General features: G+C 42.8%; 3 protein-coding genes across 3 annotated transcripts; all 3 read right to left on the bottom strand.

Annotated features, from left to right (window-relative positions):
- Positions 1-1,494: 1,494 nt before the first annotated feature.
- On the bottom strand, positions 1,495-16,728 carry LOC110975530 (uncharacterized). Its single transcript, XM_022228090.2, has 2 exons — positions 16,427-16,728; positions 1,495-4,310 (listed from the first exon to the last, which is right to left on the bottom strand). The coding sequence occupies exons 1-2, from the start codon at positions 16,530-16,532 to the stop codon at positions 3,529-3,531; spliced, it is 888 nt and encodes a 295-aa protein (XP_022083782.2). The 5' UTR covers positions 16,533-16,728; the 3' UTR covers positions 1,495-3,528.
- Positions 4,981-9,445, bottom strand: LOC147795838 (uncharacterized). The gene is made up of 2 exons (XM_022228091.2): positions 9,093-9,445; positions 4,981-6,643 (listed from the first exon to the last, which is right to left on the bottom strand). The coding sequence occupies exons 1-2, from the start codon at positions 9,211-9,213 to the stop codon at positions 5,895-5,897; spliced, it is 870 nt and encodes a 289-aa protein (XP_022083783.2). The 5' UTR covers positions 9,214-9,445; the 3' UTR covers positions 4,981-5,894.
- Positions 16,729-17,764: 1,036 nt separating the features above from the next.
- LOC110975588 (uncharacterized) lies at positions 17,765-22,953 on the bottom strand. The gene is made up of 2 exons (XM_022228173.2): positions 22,264-22,953; positions 17,765-19,715 (listed from the first exon to the last, which is right to left on the bottom strand). Exons 1-2 carry the CDS (start codon positions 22,445-22,447, stop codon positions 18,958-18,960), a joined length of 942 nt encoding a protein of 313 aa, XP_022083865.2. The 5' UTR covers positions 22,448-22,953; the 3' UTR covers positions 17,765-18,957.
- Between the last annotated feature and the right edge of the window lie 3,412 nt (positions 22,954-26,365).

Genomic DNA, 26,365 nt, shown 5'->3' with positions numbered 1-26,365 from the left:
TCAGAAATACAAGCTGACAGTCCTGCTCCTGTATGTTATCCACCTTTTTAACAAACCACCCAGTCCACGTGCCAAGAAAGGCTCTAATAAAAGCGAATTTGACAGCCTACAAATCGTGATTTGGTCCGCGCAGGCAATTTTGGACCTATTTACTGACCTGCAACCGTAAATCAATTCTCACAGACACCCCTGATAAATCTCAATACATACTTCGAAATTCTTTTTAAATACAAGATGTTCAGGCTGCACCAAAATTCATGATCACCATGTCATTTGTGACCCACTCTGTGAAAATGAGTCTCAAGTTGCCAGAGCCACTTTTTGAGTTTTCATTTGTATTCGAAAGAGCAAATTGAGTTTTTTTTGTTTTATGTATCCCTTAGTCTGGCATCCTGATGAAAGTGGATACTCTGTGGTGAAAATGCTGTGGGCTCCTATTGAATTACACTGTGCAAAATTATTTTAAGGCAACTTTTGCTCCAAAGTGGCTCTGGCATCTTGTGGCTCATTTTCACAGAGTTGGTCACATTTTTCATTATTTTTCCTTTACATTTTTGATTGCTTGACGACTGATTTTTTGGAGGAATTCTCACCCAAACCAGACCACCCCTAAAACGAAGGATGGGTCTAATTCCACACCTGCGAAAAGTAGTCATGTTGAATTTGAGTCCATCAAAATAAAGTCCCTGCATGTCTGTGTAAGTCCATCACAGGTCCACCACAGGCCTAAGCTTCATTCAGTCTTAAGCTAAGCCACAAGCTTTTAGAATGAGCTGTGACAAAGGCATCAGTTTTGTCATTGCTCACCCTGTTAACCGTGTCCATATATCAAAAGAACAAGAACATGAAACAATGGGCGTAACTCAGCTTGGAGTCCCCTCCCCCCCCATGACGGCGCAGGTATGAGAGGAGGCCCCCGCATGTCCCTTTGTATCAGAGCTGTTCATAAAAGGAGTTGCGACATGAGTATCTCAATTATTGTTGGAACCAAGATGGTGGATTATGCGTCAGTGCACCCAGACAACTAGCCACGATAGCTGCGTGCGTCCTGCACTGCACACATAATGAACAGCCATTTTGGTTCCAAAGTCTTAAGTTGGCGCTACTCTCTCTAGGTGCAGCTCTGCCTGGTTTCCCTCCCTCCGTTGACAGACCACATTTTCCTACTGCATCACTAAACAGCAGGGGCATTCATTAGAGCCGAGCGGTATACGCACAATAAACGCCCAAGCAACCGGACAAGAATAAATCGGTCCTTGGAAGCTCTTTCCTGTACGTTTTAAAAGGCCGAAACAAAAATGTATTTCCACAACAAAACATCTACGGAAGCCTTCCTCAGCGAGGAAAAAAATCATCATTCTACTTTCCATCAGAAGTGGACCATTTCCTTTAAATGACAACCGCGGAAGTCTACACTTTGCTTTTCCACACCACAACTGACACAGAAATTACAATTGAGGACCACGTTTCCAAACATGTGACCAGGAAAACACGTCATTTGCAAAATAAATACTTGTTTATTCCCAAAACCATGTAAAAAGAACACGGGAATATTTCATTAATAAGTTTCCAAATACAGCGTATGATATGCTACAATGGATTTTTCATTAATTAGTGAAAGCCCACCTTGATTGGGGAACAGATTCAGCTGAAATGGTACTACTTTTGACTCTTGATGGATGGGACGCCAGTTGATCTACAGTAGAGTAAATGCCACTATCTATGCATAAAATATTGGAGAAGCATGTGCCTTTTTTCTCAAAACTTGCCTGAAACATGACCACGAACAGATGGATTTAACTCCAGCTTGATCGAGTTTATTTTTCAGACACATGTAATTGTACCTGCCAACGGTTTGTTCTGACGCAACAAGCATACACGGTTATTTTGGTATGATAAAAATAATCTGTTAGCTAAAAGTAGCCTTCCAAACTACCACGAATACGGGCGTTTCACAATAGTGCGCCTCCTAGAGATTGTAACGCGTTGGCCAATCACAATGCACGAAATCTGACGAACCAAGGCGACAAATGTTGCGCGTTGGGATTGGCCAACGCGTTGCAAAATCCAGGAGGTGCACTGTTGTGAATCGCCCGTATTCGCCATGTATAACACGCCCCATTTATGGCCACTTATCGTCAATGATCTCACAAAGTGACCCCCCCCCATCGTGCAACACAGCCATCCAAGAAAAAGGCTTTTTCAAAATATGACCTATTTCATCCGACATTTTCCACCACTTTTATTTTACGAATTGGGGAGTTTGGGCACAGTCATGCAGGGAAAAGTTTGAAAACGCTAATCCAGATTAATTTGTAGATTTCCTGTTTTAATTAAACAGTAATTCATTAAAAAAGTTTTTTGTTTACACTTCGTTAGTCTGTAATATATACCTGGAGGTTTTGCTAACGTTTTCCCCTACTGCATTGCACAGTTGTGTCACTTGGTGAGATTAAACGCGCACGAAAAAATCGATACATTGTACATTAAACGTGAGCCCAGGTGCTCGTGTTCGATATCGTTCGCACCCATGCGCAACACACACATCTTGACTCGACCAGCTGTGGTTGGTCTCTATTTTGCCCTGGTACTGGGGAAGTTTTTGTCACTTTGTGAGACCGAAAAGACCTAGAGACGGTGCTTTCTGAGAACCGTCTGTTTACGATAATTAAGAAAGTAAACAACACTTGGCTGTAACATCGTGCCAACCTGTTCCTTGAGTTGAATGTACCTAAATGGCCGCAAAAACTCCCGATCGGAATATAAAGTGTACTCATCGGTTCGTTGATGTTTACACCAAAGTTGATGTCGCAAACGCATGGCAGGCGACATGTGCCGTGTCTGCTAGGAACGCTCCTACAAACAGAACGCAGCAAATGTCCATGGCGGAGAACGTGTTAGGCTTGCCATACAGGACTTCTTGGTATATTAGTCGACGAACAAGGGGCTTGAAGTCGCACACAAGCGCGGGGAAGTTTGAAATGGAGTTATTCGTCATTGTGGTTAAACAAAATGCACATTTCATATTATTTTGTATTTTACGGTATTATTATAAACTGTTATTTCCATACCGAATTTCTTAATTTTTTTGAGTATATATAAAACCAAACCTGTTCACATTGATTGCGTAGATTTTCAGGAGGGTCCTTTCGAGGAGATGCTTATTCACAAACTTTAGAGGTTCGTGTTGCGTATAACATCTGCAATTTTTGATTGAGTTGAGCTTGGTCCAGCGTGTTCGATTTCTTCACTCGAGCTCACAAGGGGTGTCGTCACGCGTTTGGGCGGTCATGCACAATCTGTAGCAATAAACGAATTATCTTTGGTTACCTGAGGTGCCCCGTCACATGAGTGAAGGAGAACGCACATTTTCATGGCTGCCAATGAGGTTTCCCTGTGGATCAAAAGAACTACCCCTCAAGATGGCTGCCATGCAAACCCTCTATAAAGGGATTGTTTAATAAGTACTATGCGTTGCACATGTCTCTACGGATCAGTGAAGACGAGGAAATAAAATAAGCTGACCAGTCATGGATTCCTTTTGGCATTGGCGATGGTGGCCCAAAGTCGCTCCAGATAATGACCTTCCTCAGGGTTTGAATGATCATTCACGAATGAGATGGCTCTCTCATACAAACTCACAGGGAACCGTCTCAGATTCTCCCTCGAAGCTGAGAAGCAGGCCGTTAGGCATACGGGCACGGTGTCGGGGTGTGGGGTACCAAACACGGCCTGATAAAACTCGCCCGTGGTAAGGTTCGCCCTCCGCATCTCCCCTCGCTGCAGCATCTTTAACCATTTGCTGACGTGGCGAAGTCGCGTCCATCCGCCGTACGTCTGCGTGATTTTACAGTACTCCTTTTTCTTGGCGTGTTGGACAAAGTCCATCGGCGTTGGGAAGCACCAGTGTGGATCTTTAAAAGGTCCTGTGCCCTGCAGGAAAACGGTCAAATCCGCAAGATTGTCATAGTTGTGTATGATGTGGTGGAGATAGGTGTGGCTTTCACGTCCCACATTGGGTAGCTTCTCCCACTTGTAGACATCGAAGGGCGGTCCTTTGTCCTTCCCCTTGTGATACACGTGACTGTGACTGGCAAGCGGTTTCACCCAATCAAGTTTCTCGTTGTAATGAGAGATGACAAACTCGTAGTCCAACGGCTGACTGGGCGGGCCCACGGTTACAATACGGGGAGGCGCGGCGGTAGAGCTCGCGCTTTCTTTCTGGCGACTGTTGCTTGACGTATTCGTAGAGGTGTTACTCCTGAATTCAGAGTTGGTGAGGCGGATCACTGGGGCTGGTTGGAATACAGCTACAGACAGCAGAAAAAGGAAAGAAAGCTGTCAGTTATTTTACAATGATGTATTTTTACAAGGAATGAGGTTGCTGGTGCCAAGGAAAGCGTTTACGGTATTTCCAAATTGTAGGTAGATGGAGAACCATACGTGGCACACTGACAATATGTACATTGTTAAAATTGTTTTCTATTGACATTGAAGCTTGTTCGGGTCTCATAACAAAAGGGCACATTACATGTCCGGAGACATAATCTGTTGACAATTTTCTACATCAACAGACTTTTTGTTAGAACGTCGTGTCTAAACAGAGAGCAATATTTGTTATACGGGAACAGGGGCTATTCCGTTAGTTGAAGCTGCAATGGGACTCTACCTGGGCTGTTAAAATTCCTGTTAAGAGCAGGGTGGGATATTGCTTAATGCAGCAGATTTTCGTTAGTGCAGTGGTTCGGAGGCGACTGCTTAAACTCATCTGTATTGTAATCAAGGCTGGTGCTCAAAGATTCTTTCTGGTTCCTTATATGTGAGCAAAACGTTCCCTCTGAGGCACAAGGGTAGGTTAACTCTAAATGAGTGCGGCGGTATCCACCCCGTCAACAACTCTCCAAAATTCCTGCAATGCATTTTGCTTCTTTCAAAGGACTGTCGATAGTCGACCAAAAGACTCATCATAAAACGACATGGTTTTCAAAAATCTTTCAAATACAAATTTATTTCTGTTCACTTTGTTTCGCACATGTTTTAGCTTCAGCACACTCCTTTGGTAAAATTCAACAGTACTGTAGCCCAGAGTATGTGGAACTGTTTTGTTGAGATACCTAAGATGGATAGACAGGTTGGAGTAAAATGGCACACGGAAGAGTTGTGCGGCTCAGCTCCATGAAAAAATTAACGAAACAAGTTGTTGCGCATGCGAAGTTACGTGTATCTCCTAGGTCCTCTTAAGACCGATTGGGAACGACGAAATATACTCGACAGTATTCCCCTGTAAAGATGAGGCACAGTGTAACGCAAAGGAATGACCAAGATCGGGAAGTGATTGAAATAAACGAAAAAAAAACTAAAGTAAAATAAACAAAATACAGGTATCATTAGGCCACGTGTTACCTGCACATAAACAGCCAATCACACAAGCAAGGGAACATTTTCTACGACAGAAAAACAAAGGGCTTCATCCTACTCAAAATAAAAGCTTCTCAAACAATCTAATTCAAAATGTGGCAATATAGACCAGTGACCAACCCGGTTCGTGTAAGTGTGACTTTCAGTTTAAATCCCGCCAACTGCATATAGAGTTTACATGGATCGAACCGTGGAACCGGAACTTAACGTGGAGTTTTTTTTAGTTTTCGTCAACTGGGAGCCTGCAGTCGATAGTGGTGCATCCGCGTGTATATGACGAAGTCACTTACGAACTGGGTATCACTCTTGCACTTTAAAAAGATAAGCCTATAATAAACCCGTCAAAAATGGTTTCAAGACAAGTTCTTTGACATACATGTATGAGTTAACCACTAATTTCGTTTATGAAGATGAGAAATAAAGTGTGAAGAAGTGTTTAACGTGTCCATTTGCCAAGAGTATTGGGAATCGAGGATTCAGGTCGGAGGTTGGGCGTTGATGATAGACGACCAGAGTCTCTCCATGTAGTGCCCCTCTTCCGGGTTCAGGTGATCGTCCAAAAACGAGATGGCTCGTCGGTACACACTGATCGGGTGCCGCCTGAGATTCGCCCTGGTCGCCGAGAAGCAGCCCGCTAAACACCTGGGTACGGAGGCTGGGGGCGGGGTACCAAACACGGCGGTATAAAAGTCACCCATGGTGCCTTTGGCCCTTCGCATCGCGCCGGTCTTCAGCAATGTCACCCATTTTCCGAGGTGTTTAATGCGACCCCAGCCCCCGAACTTGCCCCTAACCCAGCAGAAGACACCCTTCTTGGCGTTGGTGACGTAATCCGTGGGTTGACGGAAACACCAGGATTTGTCAATGGAGGGTCCTTGCCCTTGGAGAAAAATGGTCAAATTTGAAAGATTGTCGTAATTCTGTATGATGTGGTACAGATAGGTGTGGCCTTCTCGTCCCACGTTCGGTAGCCTCTCCCACTTGAACACTTCAAAGGGCGGGGCTTTTTCCTTCCCCTTGTGGTACACGTGACTGCGGTTGGCAAATGGCCTCAACCAATCCAGTCCCTCGTTATAATGGGCGATGACAAACTCGCATTCTAAGGCCTGGTCCCGGTCGCTCTGACCGAGAGGTCCGCTCCGACCCATCGTCCCAGCAACGTCCTTCTGCGTGCCTGATGAAGATGCTCCTACAAGCCGCAATTTCTGAACAGGCGGGAAATTGTCTAGAGAAAGTGAGAGAAGATACGTGTAGTCCTGCGGTTAGTTCCCACTATATTGAGACCAGCAAACGAAAGGAGAGTTCATGCTGTTGTTGCCTCTGCCGCCCATGAACAGTCTTTCTGCTGGGCCAGAGAACTACCGTAACGATCATTTGTGTACGCAACGACAGATGTTGGCATCCGAGAAAACTCTCTCTCATTGAGAAAGAAATAACTAAAATAAAAGAAACCTTTCTAGAATTTTGACCATTCACTATGTCAGCATCGTACTACTCAACCAGAAGCTGGTAAACCACATGTATGGGTTAGCTTCAGTTCGAGACTCAAAGAACAATTGAAAGAATGTAAGCAAAACTTCAAGTAAGTAAACTTCAAGCAGCATGTTCAGTACAGCTGTTGGTTGGTTAAAGTGTTACAAATATTTGTTTGCGACTTTGTATTTTTGTTTCCCTTTTTTGCGCATAATTTGGGACGTTTTGCATTCAAAAAATGGAATTGAAACGAAAATGAAAAAAATCCTTTTTGGCGCCTTTGCTGCGTTTCTCATTTTATTTGGAAAGTTATTTCTATTCGAAGGAATGTTAAGTCACGTGGTCGTTTTTGCCCCAAGGGCGGTTTTGCCCCACTCTCTATATATAAAGGCAAAAGAATGAAAACCTCACTCTTAAAAGGAAAGAGCCACTTTCAAAACCAGTCCAAAAGAGTGACACTACTCCGAAACCACTGCAAAAGAGCGGCTCGCTCTTTTGGGGTAGTTTTTCTCCTGTTTTTAGGGTTGTGTTTCACCCTTTCGAAACAGATTTATGAGGGACTCTCTCTTTTTAAAGTGAGATTTCACTCTTTTGCCTTTTGAGAGCAGTTAACTGTATGTCCCTTTCAATTTGGAACAATGACAGGTGATAAATTATTCCTTTGCTTTTTTCACAGGTGTTTGCTTAATGGCAAATTAGGACCAATATTGAACGCCTGGATGCGTGTGGTTAATTTTGGGTTGCTTTTCTTTAACCCAAAGGACTGATTTTGAAATCGAACCCTTAAATGAAGGTTCATATTTGTTAAATGAATGCTGATCTGAGCGTGCATTGTACGAAAATCAGACATCTGTTTCCAATTTGCTGCCAAATCTATATTGGCTGGGAAAAACCTAGACTTATTACGGCAATAAGAGTACTATTTAAAAGCAATGAATGTGAGATATTCCAGGCAATATTTGGCACCAACCAAAGGTGGCATTCCTGCATATTTTGACCCCCAGTTCTGAGTAGTAGGCCTACTCAAGATACATTATGAGTGGAAGTCACTAAAAACGCTCCGCAGTGTTCAGGAAATTAACCATGAGTGAGGTATCCAGGTTTGGGGTCGAGGGTAAATAATTTCCTAAAAAATGACGTGAAAAAGTGAAAAGAATCCACACCACCATCCCCTCTGGGAAAGGCGGTAGCACAGTGTCGAGAGTGTAAGCTCTTTCAAAAAAATAAATTAGCAAATAAATAAAGTCAATAATGGTAGGATCCCCCCAAAGCCGGATACGCCACTGCCTAGAACCCCCCCCCCATATGATCGTAAAAAAGCCAGATACTGAACCTACATGTAAACTCGTAGAACAGTAGTCTCTACTGCGTGTGACTAGGTTGTGTCGTAATATGCTATGTGTTTGAACTGAGCTTTTGCGGTAATGATCCGGTAAAACAAACTCCGCTTTTTAATCGATTTTTCCGGCAAGAGCATCTGTGAGGTGCCTCGGATGCTTTTGAACACGACATATTGCAGACCATAAGACCAAACGGTCGAACCGAAATGCGGCGCAAGCTCGGCCAATGGCAAAGGTCAGTAGTGTGGCTCAGGATCATCTCTGTAGATTCAGGGGCACCCATCTGGGAGCAAAGCAGACAAAAATGGAATTGAAAATTAGTCCGAAGAGCCCCAGGAAGGTGAGGGATGTCATTTGAAAAATGGCCGCTGGGAGGGCTTGGCAACATTCACTTTGGGGGGGGGGTGAGTTTGTTTTGGCCGGATTAAAAAAATTTAATTGGTTAACCTACTAAAAATGAAAAATCAAACGAAATCTGCCGGACCAAACAACACATTGTTTTTGGTTTGAGAGGCCTCAGGGACTTCAGTTGCCTGCCATGGGGCTCCAAACTTGGTTGATTTTACACTATTTTCAATGGAGCTTGAATTGGTTCAGTGCACCCCTATACTAAACCAATGCCATGGTTAGTGGAATATCTCTTTTGAAGAACACAACATCAAGGGCCAACAGTCACATTAAATCAGACCTTGACACGAGCCAGCGAAATGGCCTAATTATAATTAGGCCCTAGTTATGTGTGTGCAGTCTTTATACCGGTACGTTTACTTCATGTACACGTACTGACGTTGGCAACTGGAAAATGTACAGATATTTAAAACTAAAATAAAATCTTGATCTGTTGTATTAAGAACAGCTCACCTGTGGCTGTAGTTGAAACTCTGTTGGATTTTACATGCAGGAGATAGACACCAACACCAACAGAGAGAAAGGTCAAGACTAAAATGGCACAGTTCTTGCGTGGTTTAAGGTACTCGGCCATATTTTCCTAGACCGGCGCACGCGCCCTGCAGTGTACCCCGCTCGCTGTCGTCGCTGCTTTGAAAATGTCTGCATGCACTACTCTAGCTCAAAGCGTATAGTGACCGTGAGACAAAATATCGCACTGCGTTGCAAGCAGGGTACATGTATGTACTGTGCAAAGGCCGTCCTAGATACGTGTACTTGACCGAACAATGCATCTATAGAGTCGGGTCAAGGTGCAGCTCTACCTTGCGCGAAATATCATTCTATAGTTCGTTTCCATCGAGGTCACACTCGATGCGCGCCTGCGCGGACCTGTGCCGGTGTCAGCATTTTCGCTGAAGCAAGAGCGCGGAGATCAGTCATGATCAACCCCACTGACAATTGACTCTGTCAATCAACAAAAATTGGGGCACAATATCATGGAAGAGGACATTACTGAAGTTTCTCAAACAAAACTTGAATTATGGCCTCTTCCCTAATCTTTCCATTACTTAAGATTTTTAATGCGTTAGCCAATTACATTTTTAAAATTCTTTACACAAAACAATTTCACCCCTCTAAAAGTGGAAGTTCCCAAGCATTACCGCAGCCAGCAATTTTTTTTTTCCAATGGCTTCCCTCTACTTAAATTTCTTGGTCTATGAGGCCATTATTTATCTGCATTTTTATCAACTCTCTCCTTGAATGGAAGCCCCCAAACCTGGTCTGATTCACGGTCCTATATTTCCGCAATTCATTGCTTGGCTTTTTCGAAGAAAACTGTGGGGCCACTTTTTGTTCTCATGAGATCAGCAGAAATTATCACCAAAAGTAGTGCACTGCAGATATGTTCATGTACAAAGTGTGCTACCTAGAATGTATAGAGCGCCACCTACACTTCCTTAAATAATTCTTTGTTTTTTCTCACGCGGTCAGCTATAGTTCTGACAAACACTGGTTGGCTAAAGTGCACTTGTGACGTAAACGAGCAAAAGATCCAATGATGAAGGAGAGTGGTTGAGGAAAAAAAATTGATTTACCCAACCTCGTTCCTCGTAGTACGCCCCGTAGGTGTCTGCTATCTCAGCCTGGTAGTGGATCATTTCTTGCTCGTCCAAAAAGTTTGATTGTTATGCTAATGAGGAATAGTCTGGTGTCGACCTTAGCCTTTGATCCAAGTTGGTTTTGCATAGGCTGGGTGCATGGTTTTAAAAGCAGAGTCCACACTCTTTTGCGAAGTTAAGAAGTAATGTTAAGATTGAAGCCAGCACAGTTCCTGCTTCACCCATTTATGGAACGGGGGTTCGAAAATGAGGAAATTGCATGTGGGCGTTAAAAGTTTTCGGTAAGTGCTAAAACGAGCAATAATCGTTGGAATTATCAATGCCCCAAACACGATACTAATTGCTGGGTTTTGACGTGTCGAATCAGCAAATGCACATACAGGTTTATCAAGGGAACGAAGACAATCCCAGGGAATAAGCCTGTTTCTTTTTTCTTTTCCTTTTGTTTCCTTTATTTTTTCTTTTTTTCAAACGCAACTTTTCAAACCTAGACAAGAAAAACAAATAAATAACAAGAAAAACGTACTCCTTGTGCTAAGAATGTATCATCCATCTGATAACAATTAACGAGAAATGACATTGTGCTATCTTCCGAGGCAAAAGTTGTTGCAAAACCAAGGGTGAAAGGTTTGCAGACCTTGACCGCCAAAATATCGAATGCCAGTCAGTGTTTGTGAAAACAGAAGTGAGTGTGAACGTGACAAAAGCTGACGTGGCAAAAACACAGGGTAACATTAATGATTAACGACTCCAGTGCAACATTATATGTACATGATCAGTAGAGGCGGAAGAAGTGGTTGCAGGAAAAATGGCGCCCCAAAATTTATGAACGTACGTGCTAGCAGGAGAGAAGGTATTCTACGGAAGCGTATCCAGGACATGATTGAAATTTACAAAATCTGCTCATTGGCATCGGTGTATTTATATTTCGCCTGGTCGAATTACTGCCCCCTCTTTTATAGTTCAATTCAATTGAATGCAATTCAGTTGAACGCAGTTCAATTTTGTTTTATATACGCTGCGGTCATTTTACATTACAGCCTATCTACGTGAAATCTTTACATTACATTTAACTGAAGCAAACTACCAGATTAATGCAAACATAACCGTATTATGTTAAAAGAGTTATAATTTTTAAAAGTTAAAAAGAATAAGACCGTGCCTATAAACAGTGCAATTTGGGGGGCCGCGATCCACCAATGCATTAAAAGCCAAAGTGTTGAAAAGATCACCCCCCCCCAAAAAAATGTCTATATTAATAATTTAATTGTCAACCCTAAATACGCCGCCGTAGTATTTCCCTTTGAAAGCAATCGCTGTGGACAGCACGTCTGGATGTGCCTCTTAAATTGATGTGTTCAAAAAGTGCAGAAGAGTGTGTCATGGAAAGGCCTGGTCTACATCTATTTCGAACTCAGTTTGCTGATTATCGTGACAAATTCAGTAAGCTGCAGACTCAGATAATCGTAAAAACACACATTACAAGTCTATACAAAGTAAAATTATATGAAAGAATGCTCTCGGTCGGGTAAGTAAGTCATTTTTTCTCGGACTTGTAGGCCAGTTTATACTACGGGCGAACGGGAGAGCGAAGCAAATTGGACGTCACGTAAGATTTCCAGCGAAATTTCGCTCCTAAATGTGTTGACCTTTCGCGAAGTCACAGCGCGAATTCTTTCTGTCCTTACAAATTCGCGTTTATGGACGTATGAACCGGCCTTATTAATGCGGAGTTAACAGGGAATACCGCGCCGATCAGCCTTTGGTTTCCTGTGCAATTGTCATTGCTATCTGTTTATACGCGCAAAACTCAGGCTGTCTCCAAAACAAACACGCAAAAATAAACAAACTGTTTTGCCATGTGTTTCCGTCAAAGTAAATTTAATTAGGCTTTCATTCAATGGCGTATGGAGTGATGTGGGGGAAAGTATTACATATACTTTCACACTAATTTAACCCTACGGTTTTTACAGTGCACTGAGGGATACGCCATGAACTCCCCCCCCCCAAAAAAAAATGTTTTAGGTTTATATTCCAAGCAGAACTGTCCTTAACCACTTCCCACTTTTTGAATTTTCCATTGTCAGTATAGGTCTGAATATTATACTTCATTTTCATGCCCAAACCTCAACTCGAAAGCACGCCTTCGCTTTAATTGTTAATTAATATTAAGCAGTGCGCGTCCATTTCAGCTTGCAGTGAAGTTCTAGTAAAGAAGACTCCCCCCGTTTTGCTTGTGATTCCTAAAATTTTCCACTAAAGAAAAAGCATTATTGAAGTCTCCATAATAACCAGCCGTTGTTCTGGGGTGGGCCGATTTGTCATATTATAGTCACTGTCCTGGAACGAACTGAGGGACAATATCAGTGGCGTAAATTTGTGCCGGAGGGGGAACCGTATGACTCTACAAACAGGTGGATGCTCATGGTATTGATGTACATCTGCAACATGTATTCAGAATGACATGCACACGTATTCTAACTTTTCAATAATGCTTTCCTTTTTTGATATTGAATGCGTTTTAGTCAGAGGTCAGAAACATTCGCCACAAACCGCTTTAATTTCTTGGTCACCACAAAAACAGTGGGAGGATAATTCAATAACCCATCCCCCAACTGAAAAGGGGGGGGGGGATTCACGCCCATATAAAATATAAAAGCCCCCCCCCCGTCAAAGGGGGATACATAACCCCAATATATAGCGAGCGAAGGTCTGGCTTTTCTGAAATGAGAATCAGACACTAGCCCAACTATCTCTCCCCCCGGTCTTGGATAAGACAAGGAAGTGTGCCCATTGAAAAAAGCCGGTCTTTGCGTGGCATTACATCGGGCATTTCACAGAATGCATGCGCTAAAACGTGTAATTAGACAACCACAATTGTAAGTCATTAAGACAGAGGCACAACGCTCACAGACTGGTGGTACCTGCACGTTACGTCCCTCTTCGACCAAAAGGGTGTGTCTCGATTTGCCAAATTCATGCGTCGTGTCAAGTTGAAGAATGTGCGTGTAAGTGCCGTTCCACCGTAGTAATATGGCGTCTTATCGGAGTGGACTGGTCCCTGTCCCTATTACATGTATATAGGGACCAGTAGCTAGCTGCAGTTTAACGTACGCGATTAGCCCTGTCAATTTGGATGCTGAATATTCAAATATATTTTCAGGCAAATAGCAATGTTTTAATGTGAATTACATTCCAGTGGTTCTAAGCGACTACAACCCAAGAACCTATCCTTGCTAATCATCTGTCGATCACAGGCAGGTCATTTTTTTTTCAAGGAGTATCATTGGTCACGGTAAATTATTTTATGGCAAATTATTTCCAATCAGTAGTTACAATTTTAGTAAATTTTAGATAAATAATTCCTGGTAAAGTTTTATTTTTAGTAACGAGGAAGTGAAGGCAAGTTATTCTACAAGTCCTGCTTGATTTATGCATTGAGCGGGAATCGTTTCCTCATTTACATAAAAACGGCAGGATACCTCCGGTTTCATACCCGCTACCAGACCTAGCTCCCTACGTTCGGAGGGCGTCTGTAAGACTCTGGATGGGATGGGAACCAGTCTACTTATCAGAGCAGTCTATGGGTGCAGAACACATATTGAAGTGAGAATTTCTGGCCAGCTCATTAGCATTAAAGTGCCCCCCCACAGTATCTTTTGAAAAAGAAGATTGTTTGGCCCCCCAAATGGTGAGATTGTGTAAATCGCTGCCAGGATCAACTCCCTGGGTCTTTGAGCTTTCGTATGAGAGCAGAATGGCCAAAACGTACGGTTGAAAAATGGTCCTAATTGCCGGAGAAAGTTGAGGGTTGCCACTTGAAAAAAAGCTGCAATCGTACTTCAGAAAAATCACTTTTCGTGGGGGGGGTGATTTTGTTTTGTGGACATAACTAAAAATGTAATTGGTTAACCCACAAAAAAATTCAATAATTTCATTTGTGTTTCTGAAATCTCAGGGATGTTGGTATGCATGTTATTAGGCTCTGAAGAGTGCTGATTTTACACTGCTTTCAATGCGGCTTGAATTAGTGGACTGGACCCCTATGGTCACTGATTTACTGGTCTGCACCCTTACGGAGACGTGTTCCCAGAATCCCCAGCACTATACAATGGGCACCCCGTTGGTGTAAACGTAGTACACGTACGTTCCCCCACTGCTGCCGATGTACCATTTAGTTAATACATGTACATAGGTTTGTATAGGGCGAAGCAATACGAGCGAGCGGCGTTCTGGTCGCGTCTCCTACAACTACGGCTTCGAATTTTCATCGAACGGTGAAGAGCCACTGCCAGTGTTCGATACCAGTGGATGTTGTAGTCTCACATGGAGACCCCGCACGGTGTGTTGCCAACATAACACGCATAAAATGCAACATAAACCGTTGAAAATATTTTTACAGGAGTTTTTCTGGAGATATGTATTTGTAAAGGACACGAATGACAAGCACGATAAAGCCAAAATTGCTACTTTTTAAAGTGATATTAAGTCATTTCATGCAACATCATTCAGTGTCCGTAGAAACCAATACCGGGATCATTGGTATACTTTAAACCAAATTTGTATCGATACCATTTAACCCCACTGAATTCTGTGTTATTCGAGTATCAACTCGACTTTCGGTCGGGTAATGGCTTGCTGTGACATTAAAATCAGTACGTGAACCAAATTTAAGCTCTGGAATCGGGCATTGAAAATGTAGCAAGCTAATGAGCATCCGGATGGCCATTATGTCTGCGCTGGCTTCATCTTTATGGGTTTCAAATTCTTGGGAAAACTCTGGATGCAAGAATATCATGATTTCTTTTTCACTGGAACAGAGGAAATCAACGAATTTCACTGCTCGAAAAAGGCTACTGCTGCATTACATGATAACAAAAGAGTTACACCAGACGTCTCGTATCCATCACAAAAGCTGTGTTGGCATTCAGCGTTCGGCCCTGAACAATCCTTTGAAGCAAGATATGGGACGGAGAGAACCCCCCCCGGCCTTTGCGTTGGTCATTGTTTGATCGGAATCTCAGGAATTCTTTACAGACTTCAAGGGGGGGTGTTAGGTAACAATAGTCTAGAGTGTCTGGGGATTGGACAGGTAAGGGGGGGGACCCCTCCGTCCCATATCTTGCCTGATATTTGAACAATAAGCAAAACTAACCGGAGGAAGAAACATTCGAGAGTCACGTATGTTCCCTCCCACGCCTTCGTGCGCCACTCAGTTGAGAGAGTTAGCGCATGCGTACTCGATTACTTTACTGTGGATTTCGAGGCAGGCGATTTGGGATACTGTTCCGACAATTCTTTCCGCGGATGGCGACCATAATTTATGTTTAACAAAATGCAAACAGATAAAGTTCACGGATATAGCCTAATAACTATAACTTGATAAGACAACATTACACCACCGTATTATATGAACCCATTTGCACAAAATTTGAAATAAATTCTTAAAAAGTTATAAAAAAAAGCAAACACCATCAGATTTGAAAGAAAATACGCCAACGGTCTTTCCCATTTTAAAACCACTTCTCCGGTTTATCCAAACAAACGAAATAAAGTGCCGTGCGTATTAAGCCCGATATAAACATCGGTAGTATTTTCGAGCTATTACGAATTGAATATTGTTTCACGAGAATCATTTGTCCGTAGTAGCGCTTTACACGATGTGGAAGATGTTCACAGATGGATTTTGATAGCGTCGTTTTAGCGCATGCGCACAAACTAAGCGGAAGGGGTGAACTTATATCGTGGAGTAGGCGTGATTGTTTCTCTAACCACATAGTCAAAAAGGCAGATTCAATATCAAGGAAATTTTGTATTTGCGGCTCAACCCAGTTTGATATTGTCTGAAAGATTCCTTTTATCTCCAAATATCCCCTTGTGGACGCGATGCTCTTTTCTATTTAGATCATTTAACTTCTATTGCGCGAACAACTAGAGTAAAATAAGTGTAGCACATATCTACAAGATTAGTGAAAAATAAGTTCCAAACAGACTGTATCGAGGCAGCCTCTTTAAGGCCGGTCTATCACTTGGACCACTTCTTTCCAATCTCACTTTGAGGGCAACCATGCATAGAAGCAGAAATAAGCCTATTACACGCATACAGCGGTTTCGTTTAAACTGAAGGATCAGTTATTAGCATCTGGCCTGGGCTTACTTAAACCATGGACTTTTCTACCCTCTTACCGGGACAGTTGGGAGCGAACCAATGTGAATTCTGCACCAAGCATACGATAGCAGTCAGGATTACAACGACCGATGATGCGAAGTATCTCGCGTAGCGATGCTCCATGACATTATTTTCCAGGAGAGTTTCGTCACATCACGTCAACTGCTTGTGATTACTGCAGGCTTGCTCCGGAAGTCGTGCACAGTATATGGCATTTCCGTGTATACTGTACTGTACCACAAGTCCATGAAAGAAAGACTTACAAGGAGAAAGGCGTATTGTCGCTCTCTGTACCGAACAGTGTGCAAGGACCGCCGGTTCTTTTCAGACCCCCCCCATATACTCAAAAAGAGATATCCGTGGTGCTACCGCAAACCTGTCTGGTTTACGTACCAAACGGTGTATTACGCAACTTCTCCGATTATTGTATGCGCCATTGAGAACCTTTCTAGATGGCTGGCGTTGCGCCAGCTCGATTTCGTCTTCGGTCCCTAAAGGTACAGCCCACTAATTCAAGCCTTATTGAAAAGAGTGTAAAATCAGCACTTTTCAGGGCTCCATAACATGCATACCAACATCCCTGAGATTTCTGAAACACAAATGAAATTATTGTCTACTCCCTAATCTTTCAATTTCTTTTCAATTTCTTGTGGGTTAACAATGACATTTGTAATTATTCCCACAACCCCCCCCCCAAAAAAAGGTGTTCCTAAGTCTGATAACAGCCGTTTTCCAAGTGGCAACCCTCAACTTTCTAGGGCACTTAGGACCATTTTGCAAACGTAGTTTTTAGCATTCTGATGAAAGCCCAAGGACCCAGGGAGTTGATCCTGGCAACAATTTACACAATCTCACCATTCTGGGAGCCAACAATCTCCCTTTTCAAAAGATACTGTGGGGGGCACTTTTGTTTCAAGTGTAAACTCGAGATCTCGAAGATCCATCGCCGATAATAGGTCTACACCCATTACGACAGCAAAATGTGTTTTATGTTGGCCTAACGCGTCCGCTTACCAGTAAACGCGGCCGAAAATACCCGACCATTAACGATAGTATCCGAATGTTCACGCCGACGATTTTGGAATAGGCGTATTTCGGATATTTCCAGAAAATGAAGGAAATCTTCGATTTTTTATCACGTGATAATGTGTGGTACCGGACCTTTGAATCGAACCAGACCACTAAGAAAGAATGAACCGCGCGCATGGGGGAATCTCCGCCAGCTCGGTAGACATTACGAACTGGACCAAGAGATGGCGCAATTTTCCCTTGGTCGGAACTGAACTTCAAGCCTTACGGCCGCATCGCCACCATCAACATGAACACTCCCGAATAATAAGGCTCCTTTCAACCGATGAGGGGGTGAATCTACTCAAGGCGGACAGATCATTTTATTGATCCCCTTGTCATGGGAAGATGTCCAGTTGGCAGCAATAATTGCAGGTTTTGACCCACTTTGTAAAGTGTTTTTCATGGCCAAAAATATAACGGTTTCGTTTCTAGTTGAGAGTTGTCCATTAGTGTTCAACGATATTTGCCCCTATCGTTCTTGTCACGTAAACTAACTGTTCTTTTTTTTTAAATATTTCTCTTGAGAGATTGCCTCGCGTTCGACTTGAGACGACTTACTCAGAAATACACCATTACATTATGTAATACATGTACAGACGTTGCTTTGGTCCACGTTACAGGCAGAGGTTTGCCAAACGTATGGCTGGCCTCGAGCACAAAAGTAAGTTTTTTTGTTTTTTTTTTATCTCACGCAAATGTTAACACCAAACAATAGTTGTCATTCTGGTAAACATTAACGAATAATGCCTCTCGTGTTCATAACGATGAAGCTAATTATCCATTTTGAGGCGAATGCAACCATTGGTGACCTTTGTTCAAACTTTGGCCGCACATACAAATTGAAACGAGTCAGTATTTGCATGGAGAAAAGCAAGAAAGGCAAGCAGTCTGGACCACGCACGTTTCTGAGACCTTTGGTCAGCGACTGAGACCGGCATAAATCAATATGGCCTGGGACCCAAAATAAAAGTTAATCTAATGACCGGTCAAGATGCCCAGACCTGCCTTGCGACATACGTCTATGCTGCCACTTTTCTGCTTGAGGGCGATAACAGGTCACTACTATGACCACAGTTATTGTCAAGCGGCCATCTCCAAATAAGTGTTCATTGAAAAATGCGATATAATGCACCGGTGTATATTTGAGGTATTAACTTATGTTCATGTCAACTAAACGAATTACTTTTAAGTAACAAATCACTTTATTGAAACCATGACAAAGTATATGTAAGTATTTTGTTGGACACAGAGGCTCTGTGGTAGGAGCGAAGTTCGAACCAGCGACCTCCACTTCTGTGTTGTGGGATAGAGAGTTTGGGCGTGTTCAATTCGATGAGAGGGGCGTTGGTCCAAATTCCTCAGCTTTTCAGTTGGACCCGCCCTGCCCACAGGGGTTGGCTATTTTCAAAGGTCGCAAGTTCAAATTTCAGTCAGCCAATCTCTTTATCTTAAAACCCTTAATTCGAGACGAAAGGGTCTAGCTGAGATAGATAATTGATGCCCACAGTCGCTCCATGTAATGGCTCTCCTCCGGATCAGGATGGTCGTTAATGAAAGAAATGGCCCTCTGGTAGAAAGCGATCGGGTGCTGTCGGATCATCTCTCTGGTGGCGGAAAAGCAGCCGGCCAGGCACTTGGGCACCGACCCGGGAGGCTTGGTGCCAAACACAGCTTCGTAGAACCCGCCCAAGGTGCTGCGGGCTTTGCGCATCTTGCCCGAGCGCAGCGCACTCAGCCACTTGCCAAAGTGCTGGATTCTGCCCCAGTTGGACAGCCGCGGTTTCTCCACGCAGAAAAGTTGCTTTTTAGCGTTACCCAGGTAGTCCATGGGGTTGGGGAAGCAGAAGGATTTGTCGGACTGAGTCCCGTGGCCTTGCAGAAAAATAGTCAGGTTCGCCAGACTGTCGTAATTCGAGATTATATGTTGCAAGTACGTGTGCGGCTCTCGTCCTACGTTGGGTAACTTCTCCCACTTGTAGACATCGAAGGGCGGTCCTTTGTCCTTCCCCTTGTGATACACGTGACTGTGATTGGCCAACGGCCTCAGCCAATCAAGTTTTTCGTTGTAATGAGCCACAACGAACTCGTACTCCAGCGCCGGGGTGCTGGTGGCGTTCGCCCTGGAATCGTTGACAGCGGTCCCCGGCGATGGTGTCAGCGTGCCCGGCGCGGGTTCACTCGGGGATATTTTGTGTTGATCGACAAGTTGCGATAAGGTGGGACGAAACTTCGGTGCTGTGAGGCAAAGAAACAGAAAGGACAATGAGACATTGATGTTCTGTTGATTCTTTCTAACATTAGAATCACGATGCCATAAATCAATTTTGCTAACTTTCTAGAAGATGAAGCCAATAATGTTGGCTTTTGAGTGAGTCCCTAAAAAGTGAAGACAAAAATCGGTGAAGTCAAGTTCACAAACATTAATATTTCATTCTGTTTTCATACCCTATCTATAGGTAGACAGGATCAGACCCAAATCTGGGGAACAAACTAACTTTCAGAGATAAGAACAAACTGAACTGATCACACATGCAGCTCAGATCAAAATAACTGTGAGTGAAATTTAGCGAAACACCTTTTTTGATTACATCAAATGTACAATGCCATGCAAAAGAAGAATCGTTCGCACACTTTGGGTGTCCTTCACATGGAACCCCGTGAAAAAGGCTGTGCAGCGGCCTCTGCTGTTTGAAGCATGGAGCAGTTGTTTTCTCACACTGGTCAGTTATAGCTCAACTGAAATCGGAATTTCATTATGAGCCAACTGTCTAGGAGAGTTGGGGAGTAATTAGTGGTTTAAGTTACACCGCATTATGACTAACGTTTATAATCTCAGTAAAATACGTGTGTACCTGTAAATAAAAGGTAGACTTTGCCATGTCAAACTCTGAAATGGACAATTCAAATGAAGAAAACTTAAATCATAAATGATAAATCTTTACATCAAGTTCACTTACTGAATCCAAAAAGCTGATTTAAATTACAACAAGTGGATTGAACTGAACAAAAAAAAATCTCGCCAATCCAGATCGACTGTGTGTAAACGTGCGCATCCATACATCTTTAATACTACTAGGAACTGGAAGGTTCACAGAGGGGTGATTTGTTGTTTAAAATGTGCAAATGCTGCAAACATTTTCAATCAGCCCAAAAAGAATTCAAAAATTGAAACATCTTTTCCTTTTAAAAAAAAAGTTAGATATGTTGATTGAAATCAATGATTTAAAACAAATCATTTGATTCACATCGCGATTTAAATCAGCCAACCCGGGAGGCAAGCTACCTGGCGCAGATGTACAACTAGTTTGAACGAACATACATGTATTTCCCATGCAATCATACCGAGCTTTCATTTTCACCATCTCAGATTTCCTTAACTTGAGTCCCAAAACATGAGACCATGTTCAACTGCAAGAGAAGAGGCTGACGTGCGAATCGAGTTCAAAATCTGAGTGACTGAAAAGAGTGAACTTTCTCCGCATCTTCATTGTTTTAGCCGGTGGTTGACATCATGCTTCAAATTTGGTCAGGTGTGTCAGGTACGCCTAAGCTCTTTCATAAATTACATGTGAAATCGCTTTGGGTTACTGTCTGATGGGCTTCGGTTTTAGCCATGTTAGAATAATTTACAGTTTCGTCAGTTAGCTAAAGCAGCCCTATTCGCCCGTTTGTAAGTCTCTGCCATGGTGTGGTCTTACATGTGGGACATACTTGTGGTCTCTATCGTCAGTCTCACTCCAAGAGCTCAGCGGACGGCAAATTCAACCCTACCATCAAGATCAAAACCCAGGAAATGGAACCCAGACAACAGGACAACAGTATTTTAGATTAACTGCCTGTAGACGTGGTGTAGAATCCAGCAAAGAGCAATGTTTTAATTACAATGACACATCAATATTCGCCCAATCATTTCCTCCATGGACCAACCAAGTCTAGTCCTCTGTAGTTAGACTATCTTTCACAATTAACCAGTTCTCTAATTCTTAAAACCTCCAGCTTCTTGTGGCGACTTTGAAAGAAAATATGATGCCACATTATAACAAGGATGTTCTGAGCAGGAATCGAACCATTAGATCTTCGGCTTAAAGCGAGCTCCGAAAGCACCGTGCAATGCAATCTGCCAGGAATTGTGTTTCTGTGGTACATTGCTCATGTAGAATGTACATGTACAAAACATGTACAGAACATGTACACGTGTAGATTTACTGCACTGCACTGTCTAATCCTGCCTTGTGGCCTTTAACCGTCTATTTCTTGAAATGACCTTTTGTGCTTGTTGCTCTTTGCCCGTAGCAAATATGTTGTTGAACTTTCCCCCGAGACACGTTGTAATGTTTATTTTAACGGGAAAGAATTCCATTTACATGTACACGTAGAGTACACGTACGGACGCCGAATTGGCACCCTGTACTCAAACCCAATGAGAATGGTCAGATCGAAAAATCGTGTTTTGCAAGTGAATACTCATAAACTTGATTTTTAGTTCATTTTGTTGCTTTCAGATACCACTGAGGAAAATTAGTGGCGTCCGTATGGCATGTTTCCTTACAGCCATTTTGTTTCCCTCGAACAAAATACTTTAGATATGGCGCAATAATGCATGCAGGATCGAGGGAAGACAGCACACGGATGGGATGAAAGCGGTGAGTTCGTAGGGGATTGATCGGTACAAGAAGGCCAGAAATTAAGCAATAACCATGCAGCCACAATAATCAAGACCTTTCCCAAGCAGTGGACGGACATAATTACGATGGCATGTGTTATTAATTTACTATACATGTACCTATCGGTTCGGTAGTGAAAACACCAGTGTTCCTCAACCGGAAGGCGACGGCCAACGTCACTATCAGGAGAAGCAACAGCACAACCCATCGCCCCACTCGTCTTCGAGTTCTAAGCCGTGTAACCGGCATCTCTCGGACGCCAGGCCCGTGGGCAGTAATGACGCTATGTGTCATTATATCCATGGATATCAAAGGTTCCTAGATACTGACGAGGAACAGCTTTCACTGGGATGCGGGTCCAATGACCGCACAATGACGACCCTTGCCCTACCCGCGTGCGAAAAGAAAAAAAAAGAAAAAAACCCTGCTATCTAGCCATGCAGATTGCCTTAACGCACAGGCATACACGTGCCTGTGTACAGTGCTCGGTCACAGTTGGTGAACAAACTCAGTGATTTCTTCTTGTGAGACGTTCCGGGATTATTTCCTTTGGCATGAAAGAAACCTTACACAAACACCTCTTCGTCACTGCACCAACACAATGTCTCGCTGCTAGAGTGAGTAGCAGGCAACCGGTTGCTGTCTCCCCACGAGGGTTCAATCTGGTTCAATATCCAGCGCCATTTATCCTCTGCGGACTAGTTTCAAGTTTCGGTTCTGTACCATCGGGCAATGCCAATCGTGTTCCATGGATGGCGGCCGTGTGGTACCGCCCACATTCAGACTCGGGATCAGTCCAGAGATCAGTTTCATAAGGAAGCGCACAGGTACTAGGGAGAGGCCACATGCAGAGTTTTATTAAAGTGGTTATCTCGCAACAATTGTGCCATCCAGGATATTTTTCAAACAGTAAAGTATATTTTATTCAAGTTCGTTTTCACTGAGTATATACATACATTTGTGTACACGTATATATATATTTTTTAACTTCGTCTCCCAAGAATATTTTTTCCAAAATTAGTTTGTTCGAGATATTTATCTTGAAGTTTGTTCTTAGGAGATAATTGTTTTAGAAACATTGCTTCTAATTTTGGAAACAGATGTCGTTTTTAGTTTTGATTAAGCTTGTTCTATATTTTCCAAGTTAATTTTCTAGAGATACAAGTTTGAATTTATTTCTGACAAAAAAACGCACTTCAAACATAATCTCATACAAATGAAAAATATATCTTGTAAAAGCGATTTGTTTCCAATAAAAGAAAGAGTGTTGCTAATAACATATATCTCAGTTCAACGAATTGGACATTATGAGCTAATTGGGAAAAATCTGCTAAAACGGAGTTGGAAAAGATGTGTTCTTAATAAATGAACTTGGAAAAAATCTACTTCATTCTTTTTTTGAAAATATGTACTTAATGACACTACAGAGTTTTCGTATCTCAAGTTCATATTTCTGGCGAGTAAGTCAAGTTCAGCTGGCCGCCCCGAGCTGAAGTGCACCCCCCCCCCCAATCAGCGACGACAGGTGGTTTACAAGTACGTTCTTACACGCGTGTTGGGTGTACGCAAAGACCATACATGCGGCGGACTAATAATTGTTACGCTTCCTCGGCGTGCTCCGCGCACGGACGTATATTATAAAAAAAAACTGGACTTGCAACGCCTTTGTATGAAGAAGAAGCCAACCAGGTGACAATTTTACCGAGCCGAATACAAATGCATGGGTTGGATTCCTTCTATTGACGTCAGGAAGAACAAAGACGGGCGTTGCCAGGAAAGCTTTTTATTCAGCTCGGTAAAATGGCCGCGAGTGGATCCCATGATCTCTATAAGCTGATTTAAAAGGGCATTAAAGTCCAGATTTTATCATGCACGTCCGTGGCTCTGCGTCCAGTGCGGTGAGTACCAAAAAAATACAAACAAACAAACACCCCACCAACCCCACAACCCAACAAACAAATAAACAACCCAACAAAAAACAAAACAAAACAAAACAAAAAACTCCACAAAAAACGCTATCTTTTGTTCTGCCCGGAGCGGATATCTCACTGGTACGGCAAGTTACATGTGCATGATATTTATATATGTACACTCAGTGCAGCAATATCTCAACTGTCTGTTGTAAGTCCGATTTGTGAGATGCAGAGAGGGCGATCTTAGGTTAGGAAATATCGGTTTTTCAGTGAAGTTTGATTTCCAAAAGCAAGACAAAATCTCGTGCGAGTTTCCCAAGTCCTGACGAAGCGAGGCGTGGACCACTTTCAAATTACCTTCAATTTTTTTCAAAGTGCGAAATTGAAGCATACAGAATTGGAAGTTTGTTAACTGTCAACATTGGAAATGCATTTTATAGTATTCGGAGAACAAATTGGAAAGCACATATTTTTATGCCACACAATTGATGTAAAATTTAAGGGCCTGTTCAGTGTAGTTTTAATTCATTCCTTGTTAATGTGTCTTACAAGTGTCCAATTTAAATTCAGTTTAAGGAAATTCTTTTTCCCCTTTTTGTGGAATTTTTGGTGCTTTTTAAATTCCATGTTTATACAATTAATGATCATAATTATTAGCCAAAGTATATATAGTCACTATTTCAGCACTGCAGTTTGGTACAATTGTTTTGAAGGTTTTCGTTCTTTTGGGTCTCGAACTAAACTAAGAGAGGGCTTTTTTTCTTAACGACGGAGGCCCCTTTGGTCGGAACTGAACTTCGCTGGTTCACAAACGACTAGCAAATACACGCATCACGGTTGCACATTGAGTACCCCCGACCAACAGGGCTCTTTTCAACTGATGGGCAAATGCTTCTGCTGAAGGCGGAAAATAAATCACAACTTCAGTACATGATATAACAGGATAGTGAAAAAAGTGCACTGATTTTGAACAAAGGAAAGTGAACCCGTTTATTCTGAGAAAAGTTAGATAAACTGATGGGCGGTTTCACTAAAAAAAATCCATACTTGAAGAGGGTATTAATTAAACCACTATAGAAAGAAATTCTTTCATATCACCATCAAGACCGATCGTTGAGGCACAGTAACGACGCTACTGTGACTCAAGGCGTGCAGTGCAGTTTTTTGGTGTTCAGCCTCACCACTTACAATCAAAGATCGCCAAGCGGCGCTATACGATCTTTGCTCACAGTCTCTTAGCCTAAGCACAATCACAGACAACTGCAGCTGTCCCAGGAACACGCATCCGTGGCCATCATAAGTTTAAGTGTCCCCAAATATCAATTTGTACCAATGTTTACAAATACCTCTTGTTCCTGAGAACAATTCCTTTTTGGAATAACCTTGCTGCATCGGTCACCTTGCTTCATTCTCTCTGTTCCAAACCACCCTCAGTGACTAGATGTTCATCGGTCTAAAGGCGCCTTGCCATGTGCGCGTCAACACTTGCGCATATCCAATAGGCGTGATATCCCAAAGTAGGGACTTCGCTGTAAGTACCTGCCCTCTAACTCGCCGCCGGCAGCGGTCGAGATATACTTTTAAGAATATTCTTTGCAAGAAGCCCTGATAACGTGCTTCCTTACAGGTTTTAGAGTACGTATTTACGAGAACCAACAAAATGCGCTCTCAAAAGCTGCTTCCAACGAGACGTCCCAAATAGGGCACTTTGCAAAACACTCCGCATGACCTGTTCCAAGGGATCTCGGGAGCCATGATACCTAGAGACCCTAGTGTTTAGTTCCGGGTAAATAGGACCATTTTACAGGATACATTATGTACATATTCTCTCCAAATCGTCGCAATGTCCTTCGAATTTCTCACTGGTACTTTGCTCACAAAATGCCCACTTTCCCATGACAGGTTGGCCCATTTTTTCTTCTTTTCCAGGGACGTGCTAATGTACACGGACCCATACTTGCGATTGCGTGATCGTATACATGTGCATGTAAAACTAACACACAAGAGAAACCCTATGTCCACTTGAAAACTTTGAATTGGAATTTTCTCATCACCATGAGTATGTTTTATCCCCAGTGCCAAGTTTCAACAAGATAGGCCGTGGGACCAAACTCCCACCCCGCTGATGCTCGAAAGTCCGCAAAGATGGCTGTATTGGGGGTTAGGGCAAGACATGGGACGGAGAGCACCCCCCCCCCTTTGTGTTGGTCATTGTTTGATTGGAATCTCGGGCATTCTTTACAGACATCCAGGGAGATGTTTTAGGTGTGTATAGGGGTTGGACATGTAGGGGGGTTACCCCTCCGTC

This window comes from Acanthaster planci, linkage group LG20 (assembly GCF_054643075.1).
Source record: "Acanthaster planci isolate LZ-2023a linkage group LG20, COTS_SCS, whole genome shotgun sequence".
NCBI lineage: Eukaryota > Metazoa > Echinodermata > Asteroidea > Valvatida > Acanthasteridae > Acanthaster > Acanthaster planci.
This window is presented reverse-complemented; position numbering and strand designations above follow the sequence as displayed.